The 17,134-nt window shown below is 38.3% G+C and overlaps 1 protein-coding gene across 1 annotated transcript in view; it reads right to left on the reverse strand.

Annotated features, from left to right (window-relative positions):
• Positions 1-523: 523 nt before the first annotated feature.
• LOC306865664 (ras-associating and dilute domain-containing protein-like) overlaps positions 524-17,134 on the reverse strand; it is a 37,428-nt gene continuing 20,817 nt past the window's right edge. Inside the window, exons 11-16 of the mRNA XM_079410406.1 lie at positions 9,447-9,591; positions 9,055-9,233; positions 7,976-8,315; positions 5,510-5,628; positions 2,197-2,336; positions 524-1,347 (exon numbers count right to left, since the gene is read on the reverse strand). Coding sequence (XP_079266532.1) covers positions 1,248-1,347; positions 2,197-2,336; positions 5,510-5,628; positions 7,976-8,315; positions 9,055-9,233; positions 9,447-9,591 — 1,023 coding nt within the window. The 3' untranslated portion in view covers positions 524-1,247. The remainder of the gene's footprint in view (positions 1,348-2,196; positions 2,337-5,509; positions 5,629-7,975; positions 8,316-9,054; positions 9,234-9,446; positions 9,592-17,134) is intronic.

Consider the following 17,134-nt stretch of genomic DNA (forward strand, 5'->3'; position numbering starts at 1 on the left):
TTTTGCGGTGAGCAGCATTTCCATTCAGATTCACCCTTGAGCTCCTCCATGCTCTTCTGCAGCTCCTCCTTTACACTGAAGTGTGTGCTGCTTTATTTAGATTTCATTTGTAAACCTCTGCAGACTCACAGACCAGCAGAGATAGACCAGATAAAGACCCTCTGAAATCCAGCCTACAGGTCTGTGGCTTTAGTCCATGTCTGTTAGTTTTGAAACTATTTATACTCTCACTAAATATTGACAAAATTATCATAATTTTTTCCAGGTGTATTTTAAATTTCTAACACCTGCTAACTATTAAAATGATTGCTTTGCACCATCCAACTTCCTGTTCAATAGGAAATATATTACTGGAAAACTGTGCATGTAATATTGCATGATCATCTTGTCCAGAAGGATTATGGGATATTCTGATATAGTTTATATGCATAGAAAATGTTAATACAATGAATGGATATTAAACAAACTGAAAGTCAAACTTTTTAAAAAGAAAATAAACAGCAACAGTTTTTCTCTTTTCTTTAAAAAGAAATGAAATAATATTTATTACACTTCTACATGAACAGTTATCAATATAAATATTATAACCGATTGTTTTTAACACCATCATGAACACTGATGACAATATAACACTGTTTCTCTGGCACTGAGGAAGAACATCATTTATGATCGTCATCAAGTAATATTAATATGAAATTACATCAATATAAAATAACATCAACAACGCAAACCACATTAATAGTGATACTTTGGCCAAATATTAAAAACTGACTAAAACTAATGTAGTTCTGACAGATATTTACAGCAGTATTTGGATGTTATGAGCAAAATGGATTTATGAGACTCTCTTTCTCTTCCAGTTTGAGTTTTAGGGAAACTGAAATAACTCCGTCTGGACCACAACTATTTCTCAGGAAACTGGAAAATGACAGACACTAAACAAAAATAAAACACGAGAAAACATCTGGTAAACTGTGTTACATAAAAAAAAGAAAGAAAAGTGTGAAATAAATGCTAAAATAAGATATCAACATATTGTCCTGGCCATTTGAGACGTCTGTACTGCCACCAACAGCCAAAGACAAAGAAAACAACACAAACAGCAACATTAATGAATTCATTTGAATTGCCTTTCCTTTGGTTTCAGCATAAATCTGAGTTTCACTGCCTGAGATTTGACTGAATGGAGCAATGAGGAAAGATCAGTCCAATGATAGTCAATCGTCCAGACGGGTCTGTTTTGTTTCTCAGCATCTGGTGATGAAGCTCCTGCTGCTGCTCCTGGATTCAGTTTTGGCCACCAGTAACCGCAGCGAGTCGCTGGACGTCCGGATCAGTTCTCGTCCACTGACAGAAAAAAACAGATCAGTTTCAGTGTCAAGAACATTGATCTCATCTGTGAAACCTCAGACATCTCGATTCAATCGTATAAAGTGAACCTCTCCAAACATGTTCAGAACATTTCCAAGTCATTTGACTCCAAAATCAAAAGAAATAATTATATGTTTTAAGAAAACAACAAATAAATGAATGCTAATAATGAACAATGCAGTACTATTTAAATCGTGAAGTATTAAACAAAAAGACTGTGGCAAAATGAAAAAAAGACAACTCATGCTATTATTTGTGACAATTTAAATTGGGATTAAAGTGAATGAGAAAAAAATAATCCAAAAATATTTCGGAATCAATAATTTTGACATTTTATTGTTCATTTCAAATGTGAAAACATTGTAGTGGTCCTAAAGCTTTCTTTTGATTTTAGGACTAAATTACTTTTTGGAAAATTACTTTATACAAATACAGAAAATAATTTTAAGATATCAATTTTTTTTTTTAATATAACCCTGACTGACAGCATTGGTATCAAAAGCATCCACTAATGTGGACAATTTCTTATTAGTTTAAGTTATAAGCTAAAGATAAAGTGTGTAATTTTGCTCCAGACAGAACTGCATAAATAACTCTAAATATTTGTCAGCCTTTTAACTTTATTCAGTATATTTGTTCTGAAACAGCTTATGGGTGTTTTTATCAATTAGAGGTTTAATCCTTTTTTAACCAAATCAGTAAAAATGTAGGTAAAATGATCAAGAAATGTTTTTCACATAATAAAAGGAAAGAGGAAACGTATAAAAAGACATGTTCAGCAGGAAGGCAGCATGTTGAATGTTTGGAGAAGTGTCCGGTGTTCACCTGTGGTAGTCCATTCCCACCAGACTGACTCCATTGACAACGAGGATGCGGTCGCCCACTCTTAGTCTCTGACTGAGGGCTGCTGGGGAATCAGGCACCACTGACTTCACGTAGATCCCACTCACTCGCAGAGGAGTTTTCTATCAACACACAAGATTAGCCATGACTACATGATGATTCAACAGCAACGGGAAATGAATTAGTTTGATTCTCCTCGGTATCAGTTTAGTTGAACTGCTGCATTTGTTTGAGAGTGTCCTGACTCACATGGAGAATGTTTTATTGTCTCTGAAGACTCAACCACACAGTCATCAGGTTCTAACTTCATCTTATTTTTAACATCAGCTCTATATTTTCAATGACAGTGCAGTTCTGGGAAACGCAGGAGAGCTTCTCACGTTCAGTCAAGCTCTGGACTCATTATTCGTTCAGTGTCCAACGCAAACCCATTCATCCCTCCTCAGCAGCTTCTCGTAAAACTACCCCCCTCACATGCACCTCATAGCTAACACCTAAGTCAGCAATACCAAGTCATTTACAGAGCCAAACTCTCCAAAGAAAAGAACAAAGCAGCCCTAAGAGACTATGGCTCTGTTCCAAAAGCTAATGAGCGTCCTATGTAGGCAGCATTCTAGGGCATCACTTCTGATGTGAAGGCTTTAAAAACTACAAGATTATTCCATCGCCCACGTCATCTTTGGCCAAAACCAGATCTAAGGTAGCAACACATTTAGCAAAAATCTAAGGTAGCATTATGTGTCCTTTGCAGAGAAGACAATCCCACAACACAATGTGACAAATTCAGTCAAGAAACCTAGTCTGAACATGCTAACTATGTATTATACATATAATTCAATAAAATAGGCCCACTTTATAAAATATTAGTGTGTAACCATATAAAACTCATATAAAGAGTCTCTTCAGAAGACTTGGATTAAACTGCTTGACTCATATGGATTACTTTTGCAGTGTCTTTATGAACTTTTTGGGTGTATGGATCTTCAGTGGAGGAACAGAATTCTCTCAGCTGAACGAAGGTCTTATGGGTTAGTAATGACATGACATGAAATTACAGAATTTACATTTTTGGGTGAAGTATCCCTTCAAAGGTTAAGATGCTGTCTACAGTCGTGGTGAGAATTATTGGCACCCTTAGTAAATATGATTATAGAAGGCTTTGAAAATAAACCTGCAATATTAATCCTAGTGATCTTTTATTTAAAAAGAATCACAAAAATCTAACCTTGTATTGAACTAAAACAATTGAAAATGGGGGAAAAACTCATTATGAAATAAATGTTTTTCTCAAATACACGTTGGACACAATTATTGGTACCCCTAGAAATTCTTATGAGTAAAATATCTCTGAAGTATGTTCCCATTCATATTCACAATTTTGAGCACTCCAGGGTGATTATGAACATGAAATTATCCAGCCATGGCTTCCTGTTTCACAGAAATATAAATAGGAGGGAAAACAAAGCCCAAATTCCCTTAATCATCCATCACAATGAGAAAAACCAAAGAATATATTTCTTATGTGCAGCAAAAGATAATTGAGCTTCACAAATTAGTGAAGTGGCTTTAAGAAAAGAGCTAGAGCAGTGTTCCCATGGAGCAAAATTATCATTTCCACCATCAGGGCAATAATTAAGGATTTCCAATCAATAAAATTTTTTATGAAACTGCCTGGAAGAGGACGTGTGTCTATATCGTCCTAATGCACAGTGAGGAGGAGAGTTTGAGTGGCTAACGGCTCTCCAAGGACCACAGCTGGAGAACTGCAGAATAGTAGAGCCTCGGGGTCAGAAAACCTTAAAAAAATTGTCAAACAGCCCCTACATCACCACATGTTGTTTGGGAGGGTTTCAAGAAAAATTCTCCCAGCTCATCCAAAAACAAACTCCAGCATATTCAGTTATCAGACAGGACTGGAACGTCAAATTAGACTGGCTTCTATGGTCAGATGAAACAAAAAATTTAGCTTTTTAGCAGCAAACACTCAAGATGGGTTTGGTGAACACGGGGATAAAAAGTACCCCATGTGTACAATGAAATATACTGCTGTATATTTGATGTTGTGGGCCTATATTTCTGCTGGAAGTCATGGACATCTTGTTTAGACACATGGCATCATGGATTCTATCAAATACCAACAGATAAAAAAATCAATAAGTGACTGACTCTGTTAATGTTATAATGGGCCATGTTTGGATCTTCCAACCATACAATAATCCAAACACAAACCTCAAAAACAACACAAAAATCACTGGGTCACGGAGCACAAAACCAAGCTTCTGCTTCTGACCTGAACCCCAGGTGAACTGAAGAGAAGAAGCACCATCATGGAGCTGTGAATCTAAAGGGTCTGGAGAGATTCTGGATGAAGGAATGGTCTCTGATCTCTTGTCAGGTGTTCTCTAACCTCATCGGGCATTATAGGAGAAAATTGCTGTTAAACTGGCAAATGGAGGTTTCAAAAAGTATTGAATAGAAGGGCGCCGTTAATTGTGGCCAATTAATATTTCCCCCATTTTAAATTCTTATTATCCAATGAAAGGTCAGATTTTTGTGAATTTTTAAAAGAAAAGTTCAAAAGGATTAACAATGCAGATCAATTTTCACAGCCTTCTTTGATCATATTTACCAAGGGTGCCAATAATTGTGACCACGACTGTATGTAGGCTGTATACAGCAAGGTAGGTTTTGGAACAAAGCCTGCATGTACTTAAGTGTACAGAGCTAGTGTAGCCCTGATTATTTTTAGTCATAACAGCTGTTGAGTGGCCTAGTTTCGAAGCTGTTGAGATGTTGTAGCAAGTGCTCAAACTGCATCACAGTTTTCATTTGACTAGCATGTTTTTTACACAGCAGTGCGTTTACACAAAGAAATGGATATGAAGTACCATCCTTCTGTATATAAAACAGGGTCATTTCAACAGCATAATCACAATGAAGGAACAACCATAAAAGACAATATGTAATCTGCTTATTAGAGGGGCCTTTTGCTTAAAATGTCACACCTTCTCCAGTAAATGGAGAGAATGTTTGTGTCAAACAAAAACATATCCAGGTCATTTTCCTGATAAATTCTTATTACCATTAATCTGCATCAACCATCATGCAGGTATTCCATAAAAACATACATACTGTGCACAGTCTACATGCTATATATCACAGAAAGAGTAAGAGCAGTAGGGTAGTATGCCATTATGTACATCGTCTAGGAGACACACGTACACTAGCATAAGGGCGAGAGACAAGTACACAAGTACAGAATGATAAATAGAAAAGAAAAAAAGATTAGTCTCACCATTCCATCCACCAGCGCCAGCCCAAGACCATGAGGTCCTCTCATCAGCTCTACGGTGAACACTTCATCTCTATCATCCTCATCCTCCTTTGTTCTTTGGTTTCCTGTGATGCCGTTTTCTAATGAGAAAATAAAATCAAACAATTCATTACCAGCTCAGAAACTTCACTAGTTCAGAAGCACAAACAAACCAAAAGCCACTGAATTTCCAGGTCATACATCACCTCGTATTCAGAAGAAAAAAATAAGAAAGTATATTGTGTATGAAGAACATGAAATTTGTTTCCAGGATTGTCAAGATTATTATAACTGTGTTTATTTCCTGACAGTCAAAATGAAATCCGAATTGAAAAAAAAAAAAAAAAAAAAAAACTGACATGTCGATTTTCACAGCAGGTTTGGTTTGTCATAAACATCAGTCGATTCTTCATATTGCATATGATACATAAGTATGAACCCTGATTTTATGATGTCTCTTCATGTTCCCATAAAGATCTGCTCTGGGTTGGTGGAAAAGGGGGTTTTCCTCCAGCGCTCGGCCACCCGGCCAGCATCCTGAACAATGCCTGTCCCGATTAAGATTCCAGCCAGCAAGCCAACTGTAAATTCCCATGATGCTTTATCCAATGCTCTTTTTTCTCCTGACATCACCACCTCTCTGTAATTCCTGAACCAGATTATAGGATTTGTGCCACAACCAAAAAAGCGGGATGAATTAGTGACCAAAACCAGTGTGGTCGAAACAGAGTTCCTTTGATAAGGAAAGTCCACACTAGTCTTTAGAAGGAGGCGGGAAACCAATGGGAACAGGATGCCACATGTAGGGCTCTACCACTCTTTATCTACAGTCAAACCAAAAATTATTCAGACAGATTTTTTTTTCTTACTAGTGGGTGCAGGACACTATAGTTCATTTATGTAAGTGAGGATAGCAAAATAAAGTAAACTGTGACATATTATACCCAAAAAATATTCGTACAGTGGACTACCAGTAAAACTGATTTTTGGGACCAAAAATGTAATTTGAGACTTTAACCTATACAGTCAAAACGTCCACTCTTACGTTAAAACGACACATATGCATCATTGTTTCTTGTGAATGTGCATCAGATCCCTATGCAAAGTCAAGATAATTTAGGAAAGAAGTTTTTATGTTGCTTCATAAAATTGGGATTCAACTACTGGAGTCAGATGGATTGCTTTTTATGATGCCTTTATGACCTTTTTGGGGCTTGTCTGCTTTGGTGGAATAAAATTTCAGTGGAGGGACAGAAATCTCTCAGGTTTCATTAAAACTACCTTAAACTTGTGTTTTGAAAATTAACAGTCTTATGGGTTTGAAACGACAGGGTGAAGAAATTATGAATTTTCATTTTTGGATGAACTATGCCTAGTTATGCTTTTTTTTTTTTTTTAGGTATAAATTGCAATTATACTGAATATTGGCATAATTCTTTCGTATTGTTTTTGCTACTCTTTTATAAATGCAAAAAAGTCACTCAAGAGTGTGTGCCAACCTGTAAATAAATTCAATATTTTACCATGGTTAAAAAACATGCCAATATTTTATTTTATTTGTTTATTTTTTTCAAGTTTGTTTGGCATCCCAGGGTATTCTCAGAAGTACAATGTAAAAACCATGGTATATGAATATGGCAATAATCCATTAGCATGGTATTATCATCACTGGACCTATTTACTATTTGCCTATTTTGCTTCACAAAGCTTCCTGTTTATTACTTTCCGATGCTGTAAAAATATATGATCTTTTTATGATTTTATCATGGAAATCATTTATCGTCACTGATGAAACAGCAAGAGTTATTATTGTTTTCCGACAAATTTCGCTACAATGTTTTAAAGTGCTTCAGAAGCTCTATGATTTATCATATTTAGGCTGAGGCGTAATTTTGATTGCTTAATTTCCAATAATAAATAATTATTTTAGTACTTCTACGGAAGAAATAAAGTGCTCAGGAATGCCAGTTCAGAATATTAACCTGTTACAAAGTTAACACCAGTTACAAAGACTCACTCTTAAAGTTGTTCAGTGACCTCACCTGAACATTGCTCACTGTATAAATATATTACATGTGGGAGAGCATTCTGGAGAGAAGAGGGGGCTGGTTTCCTTGTGCAGCCAGAGCACACAAACCCAAATCCACATCAACACCAGCACTTCCCACACGCCTCCAAAAACAATACACCCTACCTTTGAAATCAGCACGCTATGGGATGAAAACATCTGAGATATTTCTAAGAGTACAGCTGACAAACAAACAGAAGATGAGTAGTACTAGTGCTCAAGTAGGTTTAAATCTTTGTAAAACTACTTGCAAATGCAAGAAACCTTGTATTTTCCCATTTTTTTTTTTCATAATCCTTGTAACTGGAAAGGTTTTTGGTGGAGAGAGGCAGTTCAGCATGTGTTTTAGCATCTGCTCGGTCATGGTGAAGTGATGTTACCTTTCCTGTGCTGGCGTGCCGTCTGCTGTGCCGCCCCCTCCAGCAGACTGGCTTCAAGCTCAGCTTGCTCAAGACTCTGAGGGGTGTTGGGAGGCGTCAGCAGGCAGGAGGGGTCGAGGGCCAGACTCTTGTGGTAGCCCAGGTCTGTATTTCCTGACAAGCTGTTTTGGAGCTCCAGGCACTTGAGTTTCTGGGTCAGGACAGCCTCACATGAGCTCAGGTTACTGTGAGACCCCCGAAACTGAGGTGTCAAGCTGACATGGTGTTGATCCTTCTCCTCTGAGTCTTGGCAGGTGATTAGTTCAGGTGCTGTCTCTTCAGTCAAGTTACTGCAGGAGCCCTGAATGCATCCGAAATGTCAAAAATAATTGACACACTATATTTCAAGTCAATTAATTTTTTTATAACACCTTTCAAGATACACAATGTTTCAAAGCAGCTTTATAGAAAGTCATGTAGTTAATAATGCAGTAGTTTTAGGGCTGGGCGATATGACACTACGTAACAATTATACGAGGGATCCTCCAGATTTAGATCTGGCTATATTGTGTTATTGGTATGTAATATTGGTCAGTTCTGTTTTATTAAGATATTTAAATGATGGCCAGTTAGGTTCTATTAAGATAGTAAGATATAAATATTGTTTGGTTTTGTTCAAAGCAAGAGTAAGATATTCTAAAACTATTAATGAAAATTATGAATAGATGTTGTACGTTAAAAAGTCTGATTCTCAGGGAAAGTAATTAAGAAATTTAGTCAATGCTCAGTTTTGTTGTAAGTAAAAGAAAACAGAATGAATGAAGGAAGATGCAATTCTATTGTCTTCAGTGTAAAACAGCCAGTTGTCGGAGTCTGGTGTGTTTACCATTTTTTAAATTAAATAGCAATCATTTAAGCAACACTGTTAAGAAATCTAGGGTAGGTTTATAACTATAGCAGAATAACTATACTGACTTTAGTTGAAAATTGCTCATTTCTAAACTACAGGCCAACATTCCGAAATCTACTGTCAAACCAGTTTTAAACCATTGCATTTTCTGTGGCGTCTGTAGGGAGTTAACAGCATGGAGGAGGTTTACCTGTGAGGGCTGATTATCAGACTGTGTCTGGCTGTCTGGGAGAGACTGGATAAACTCCTGCAGATGCCGGAGAGGAGTGAACAGCCCTGGCTCTGTGATGGGATTTCCCAGCTCCAGATTAAAAATGCTGCTGGGCAGGGTTAGAGGAGGATGGTTGTCGAAACTTTCCAGGATATTAGCTAAGAAAAAAACATTTTTGTTGTCAGGCACTCAGGCAGAGGAACAGAGAATCTCAGTAAGCTAAAGAAAAGCATTCAAGACATCACTTAAGCCTTATCTTATAAAATAAGGCTGTTGGTATAAGAGATTTTGGAAATGACAATGGTTAAATATTGGAAATTGTATAATCCAGTTACAAAATGAAATATGTGTGTGCTCATATTTGGGCTCACAGGTATTGAGGGCAGCTGCTGAATCCTCTGGAGATGGCGTCCAGCACGGAGGGCACATCCGAGATGTGTTGTACTCTCTCAGCATGTGATGCAGTTGTGCAGGGTTAAGATGAACAAACTCAGCTCTCAGAGTGCACCATGATGCCTGTAAACACACATACAGATGCATAGAAGAATTAATCTGCAAGGGACCTGGTTGTGATTGGGTCAAAAATTCACACATAAAACTAGTTTTTGGGACAAACTGTACTGAGCTCAGTGAGTAACGGCAATTTCAAACCACTCCATACACAGATTTCTCAGCACAGTTAACTCTATTCAGGGCATAAGTAATGTAAGTGTTGGATCAAAACTGCCATCAGTTGTTGCAAACATTCACAGATCACACAGATCAATTTGGATGAAAGCTGTGTATAGTCTGCATAACAATGAAATGCCAAGTTTTCTAATAATAGCACCTAAAGGGAGTATGTACAAGGGGAAAACCAAAGGACCTAAGACTGAACCTTGTGGAATACCCTTCTTTAGCATCGGAGCACCATATTTTACACAGTTAAATTTACACAAATTAACTTGTAGAATCTAAAATAGGCAAGTGCCTGTTTAGAAATGTTAACACAATATAGAATATTGTTGTGTTCTCTATTGTCAAAAGCAGTACCAAGTTCAAGTAAAACAAACAGAGAAATGTAACTCTGGTCAAATATCTTGTAGTCTCAGTTAATTTCTATGCAATAATGAGAATAATAGGGTGGAAACACTAGTTTCTTGTATTTTTGATAAAAAATAAAATAGTTATACAATTATTCATTTTGCAAGAGTACATCATTTATAATGATAAACTCCGCAAAAAAAGAAACGTCCCTTTTTCAGGACTGTGTATTTCAACAATAATGTTGTAAAAATCCAAATAACTTTACAGATCTTCATTGTAAAGGTTTAAACAATGTTCTCCATGCATGTTCAATTAACCATAATCAATTAATTAACATGCACCTGTGGAATGGTCGTTAAGACCTTAACAGCTTACAGAGAGTAGGCATTTAAGGTCACAGTTCTAAAAACGCAGGACACTAAAGAGACTTGTCTACCGACTGTGAAAAACACCCAAAGAAAGATGCCCAGGGTCCCTGCTCATCTGCGTGAACGTGTATTAGGCATGCTGCAGGGAGGCATGAGGACTGCTGATGTGGCTAGGGCAATAAATTGCCATGTCCGCACTGTGAGACGCCTAAGACAGCGCTACAGCGAGACAGGAAGGACAGCTGATCATCCTCGCAGTGGAAGACCACGTGTAACAACACCTGCACAGGATCGGTACATCCGAATATCACACCTGCGTGACAGGTACAGGATGGCCACAACAACTGCCCGAGTCACACCAGGAACACACAATCCCTCCATCAGTGCTCAGACTGTCCTCAATAGGCTGAGAGAGGCTGGACTGAGGGCTTGTCGGCCTGTTGTAAGGCAGGTCCTTACCAGAATTCACCAGCAACAACGCCGCCTATGGGTACAAACCCACCTTCGCTGGACCAGACAGGAGTGGCAAAAAGTGCTCTTCACTGATGAGTCACGGTTTTGTCTCACCAGGGGTGATGGACGGATTCGTGTTTATCGTCGAAGGAATGAGCGTTACACCGAGGCCTGTACCCTGGAGCGGGATCGATTTGGAGGTGGGGGGTCCGTCATGGTCTGGGGGCGGTATATCACATCACCATCGGACTGAGCTTGTTGTCATTGCAGGCAATCTCAATGCCTTGCGGGACAGGGAAGACATCCTCCTCCCTCATGTGGTACCCTTTATGCATGCTCATCCGGACATGATCCTCCAGCAGGACAATGCCACCAGCCATACTGCGTGAGTTTCTGCATGACAGTAATGTCAGTGTTCTGCCATGGCCAGCGAAGAGCCCGGATCTCAATCCCATTGAGCACGTCTGGGACCTGTTGGATCGCAGGGTGAGGGCTAGGGCTGGTCCGAATACCATTTTTTGAGCTTCAAAGCTTCCATAGGAATCAACACCGAATATTCGAAGCTTCGGAGGGAGGGGCTGAACATATTCTTCTCTCTAATAAAGGCAGGAATCTCTGTGCGTCTGTCTGCCTGTTTGCATTTTTATTGTGTCGAGAAATGTTCATCCAATGACTTCACACGCGGCAGGTGTGTTGCTGCGGACCCAAGGGAGTGCAGTGTTGCATTTTGGTGCAATATGGACATGCGACACGTTCATAATTAATAAACATTTAATAAACTAACAGAGCGAGCCGGAAGCGAACAGCCATTTCTAGACCTGGAAAAGTTTAGTAGAAGTCATGGAATTTTATTTTACATATATATTTTTAATCTCTGTATAATAGAATTATATTTAATCAGGTCCTGAATTTGTGTGTAGGCATATCGCATAGTTTTACTCATTCCCGCAGCTTTCGAGTTTATAATGAGGGAAAATCTTGCAAACATTTATTAAATATAGCATGTAGGTTAGATGAATAAATAAATCCACACAAAATATCAGATTAAATCAGTCATTTGAAAACAGCGTGAGTGATTCAGCTGGACCGCGTCTTCTCTCTTTCACTCTCGTTGTGGTCTCAAAGCGGCTTCATATCGGCGCATCTCGTCTGCACTACAAGAGCTACAGCACGCTGACCCAAGACTTTCGCTCGCATCTCGGGACAGTTGACAGAAAGAAAACGCATGCATCGCATTCGGTTTTGTGATAGCAGAGGGTCCGTTCACATGTCGCGTCTTTTGCGCGCTTAAGTTCATTATTTCCAATGTAGATGTGCAGCAAGCGCGCTCATAATATAAGCGGGCTCATGATATATGCTATAGGTCAGCACGAACGTCTTTCATTGGCTGGTGCAGATGTTCAGCCAGGCGGACAAGTTGAGAACCGTTTTGCGGGGGATGCCAGGTGTAAAAAAAAAAAAAAAAGGATATTCGAATCTCAAAATTGAAGATCGAATGCCAACCCACCCAACGAATATTCGAATAATCGAATATTCTGGTTCAGCCCTAGTGAGGGCTAGGGCCATTCCCCCCAGAAATGTCCAGGAACTTGCAAGTGCCTTGGTGGAAGAGTGGGGTAACATCTCACAGCAAGAACTGACAAATCTGGTCCAGTCCATGAGGAGGAGATGCACTGCAGTACTTCAAGCAGCTGGTGGCCACACCAGATACTGACTGGTACTTTTGATTTTGAGCCTCCCTTCATTCACGGACACATTATTCTATTTCTGTTAGTCACATGTCTGTGAAACATTTTTAGTTTATGTCTTATGGTGTTGACTCTTTTAGTGTTCATACAAATATTTACACATTAAGTTTACTGAAAGTAAAAACAGTTGAAAGTCAGGGGAACGTTTCTTTTTTTGCTGAGTTTATATGCCTTGATTTGACAAGCAAACTCTATTCTCGAACAAACAAAACATTTTTAAAATACCACAAAGGAAATACAGCCAAAACACTTAAAGCACAGCTCACCAAACAACACTCCACATTTGTTTTCATTCTCCTTCAGTGGTGTTTTAAGAATAGTCGCTCTTAATAACAGGGTAGTGTTTTCCTCTGTGTCATTTTGAATCCAGAACAAAACAACATCCAGTACTTGTATGTAATTAAACCAGTCTCTTCACAAAATTTAGGAAACAGTGGCTGGGAATGAACATTGTACAAACTCACCAGCACAACAGACCTCTGCCGAAGCTGACAGGATATGTGTGGCACATGGTTACAGTTACAGCTTAGTTTAATTCAGCTCAGAGTTCATCTTTATTAATGATATTTTAGTTTATATATTTCAGTGTTTCGTTCGGTTTAATATGAATAAAGAATACAGTTCACATGTCTTGTGCAAAAACAAAAACACTAGTGTTTTTTAAAATATGTAAGACAATCTTTTAAATAATGAATGCAAATTTTACAGATAATTGCTTAATTGCATTTCTCAGTTACATAAACCTAAGTAATGAACTGGGGTGAATGTAGTGAGAAAGTTTTAGCTGATGCATAGACATTTTTGAGAAAAGCCTCAAACACGTGATGGGTGGTGTCACATTAGACTGGAAAAGCCACAAGACAGACTAAAGTCAAAACAGTTGCGTTGTTGCTTTGAACCATGTGCATTAGAAGAATGATAAATATTTAATGAAGCCAGGTCTGGATAAATGTACCCGTTTTACTGATGTGACACCATTTTGGAGTATAATTGGAATATGAAAAGGATATACTAGAACCCAATCCCATAAGTACAACAGGTCTAGATGTTGGGTGTATCAAATTTGTTTCAGTAGTTCCTCGTGAGCTTCCTTAAACATAGACACAAATGAGACAATAGACAATGCATGTGGATAGCTGCTCAGATCATCTTGGATAAATCTGATGAGAAATATTTAAGATCTCTGATTTTGTTTGCAGACTTGACAAACCTGAGGGCAGTTTAAGACACTGTCTAGAGCACATTTGCTAGAGTTTTTTTTTTCTTAAGAAAATGTCTATAATTGCTTTTCATTTGACCTCATTGCTGTCTAAAAGAAATAACTGAGACATTAAGAAGTCATTTTGTGATTTTTCTTTGCTATGAACACCCACAAGCAACGGTCTGGGCTGAAGAGTCCGAATGGCTGTCCCAGAATAGATGGACGGAAAAGAGGAAAAGACATCTGAAACTATGTGCAGAAATGGTTGTTTTACAAACCACAAACTGTGACCTCATGCCACGGGTGGAACCTTAACAACCAGTCTCCTAGTAACTGTGACATGCAACCATTGTTTGTTGACAGGATAGAGGAAGTTAACATTCAATAATTGCACACTGGATGATACTGACAGGCATATGCGGTCTCATTTGTCTCGACAAGTGCTTCATGTGCTAGTATTATTAGCTAGAATGGTACAATTCTTCAAGACAAATTTTAATGTTGCTAGAGTTGTCGAAATCTTTAAAATAGTTTTAAAAAACCTAGAAGTCTGAAGGTTAAATCACCCTTGTGCATTTGAAGTAGTTTAAGATCTATACAGCATTAAGAGTGAGATAGATTTAGTGATTGCTGGAGTGTTCTGAGTAGTTGTCAGGGTGTGCTAGACTGTTGCTAGAACTTTCTTAGGCAACTGGCAGGGTGTTGCTAAAATGTTCTAAGTAGTAGAGTGTTGTGTTCCTAGGAAAGTGCTAAGGTATTGCTGTATGGCTGCTAAGTACTAGATGGTTACTAAGGTTGTCTGTTTGGTTGATAAGGTGTTGCTAGGCAAAATACCCTTTCACATTAGCTGCGTTTCCATTACAGGGGGCGCTTCTGAAACATATCATGGCGCGACTGGTATTAACACCAGCATTGACTAGAGTGGCCTTGACTAGATCAGTTCTGGTGGCCATGTCAGAGCCACAATGCAGTGTAAATATTAATGTTATCTAAATATTAATGGGATCAGCCACGTATGACGTGTTTCTTATAAGGTTATAGCATGCTGAAGCAGGATCATACGACTTTTTACATACTCCAAGTGACCTGAAAATGTGGAAAAAAATGTTTCCATTGCAGTTTTGCAAAATATTCATTTTTCGAATTGCCTGAAAAAAGCACCTCATGCGAGCATAAAAACTTTTGTGATATATGGCCGTTTTTGTGAAATTGACGTGTTTCCATTAGGCGTATTTTCAATTCGCAATTTCAATTCGCGCAATTTGAAGGATAATGGAAACTATTTACAACTGTTAATTTCATGGCATGCAAAATCTTGGGTAAACTAATCCTTGACCAGCACGCAATCTGTTTAAATTACAGATTGTCCATTTGTGGAAATATGTGAAACATTGCTCAATTCGACGTTAAAATTCACATATACTCACGGCGTAAAAATACATTAAGCTAGAGTTAAATGTAGTGTGAAAAGTCTTAAACTGGCTCCAACACTGTTGCATTTCGTCTCCTAGTGGCTGTCGCACATAGTTGTGAAGCAGCCATTACCCTCCGCTTATTCACCATGGAAAAATATATATATCCACATAAAATAATTGTGAATATATGTTTGAAAGCATCCCGCAACCCTACAGAGGATAAGTTTAAAGAATAGATGGATGGATATTATTTTGGACATTACTATTCCATCACCCATTATGGAAATAGTGTCTAAAGAGTAACATTTAGTGGAAAAATAAGGCTTTTTTTTAGGAAACACTTTCTTGCACAGTCTAGCCACAGAAGTTCAAATATTTAAATTCACCAGAAGCTCGAATCAAATCTGAAAATCTTGCATATGTATACTGTATGAGCAGACCTCCTGTTCACGCAGCTCCTGATTTACTTTCCACTAGAAATAAATATATTTTCTGTGGATTGTCAGAGATAATGAAAAAGCAGCTTTAGACAGATACAGAAAAACCCCAATAAATTAAAGCATACTATTTCAGAAAAGGCAGAAAGACTGTGTTGAGTTGGATTAGAAACGCCTTTAATCCAATTAGGACTGAAATGTTATTGAAAAACATACTTCATTTACAGCTTCAAACTATTCAAAGTGCATTTATGGTTGACGGCAGAATGCAGAACAAATAAACAGAGCGGTCATGTGAGAGTGAGTCACGTATGTGTTTGTTTGGAGTGTGTTTAAAGTAAACTCAGCTCATTCAAGACAGTGAGATCATGCTAGTACCTCCCACCCAGAACTGTAATCCGGCTCTCACGTCTGCTGTGTGACACTTTGCCAGTTTAAGAGCCTTAAAGGTCAAAGTTCACCAGTCAAACGACAGTCAGACTCTCAACCGCCGTGAGCCGCTTCACGAGACCTGTAACCCCCCTCGGCACAGGATGTGTTTAGGTGGCATGCTGTAAATTTTGTACTGTCTTCTGTTATTGTGCCTTTGTTTTATGGTATGATAAGCTACAAGAGAAACTAATTTCCTTATGCACAAAAGAGTAAACAATGGCTTCTGAAGGAAGTTAACAGGTTTAGGACCAGACAAACAGCTGTTTTGAGTTCTTCTATTTCCTGTTCATCCAGGTACTAACGTCTCTCCTGCTTGCGGCGCTCGGTCTACATTGTGAATTACAAAGTGATTCAACTTTGATGACTTAACTGAATAATGCATATTATGTAGGATTACATGACAGACCATTCACAGATGAATCCATCGGCATGTTCGGACAAGCTCAACTAGGTTTTATTTATGTGATGTACTGAAAAACTACATGGCTCAAGATGTAGATATGACCTTTGTCATGCGATTGATGCCATCGTGCGGTTTTATTGAATTAACCGGATACCTCGGGCAATGCTGTTGGCTTGTGAAACAGGTTTTCTTAGCGTTTCTTGAAACATCACATCATTTTTATAGTCCTAGTGGCTGCTTGATGACCAATAAAGGGCTTTATCAGGATAACTGATACTCACAACCTGTCAATTCAGCAGTCAAACCCAGATTATAACCTCCAACACACCTTGCTGTCAAACCCAAATTCATTCTTCTTTGCAACTAAAGAGCTGCCTTATTCACAGTTTAGTGAAACTAGAACAAGATGTTGGTCAAAAGGAAACTGAACAGACAATATAGGAATGCATCAGCACCATTTTTGACACACCAAGCAAGTACAGTACACAGTTTCTTTTGGTAGTCATCGATACCCAGGTTTCCCATACTTTATGACCAATGCATTTCCTAATATGGGCATTTATTTTATTTGGACTG

The sequence above is a fragment of the Barbus barbus genome (genome assembly GCF_936440315.1).
Source record: "Barbus barbus genome assembly, chromosome: 4".
NCBI lineage: Eukaryota > Metazoa > Chordata > Actinopteri > Cypriniformes > Cyprinidae > Barbus > Barbus barbus.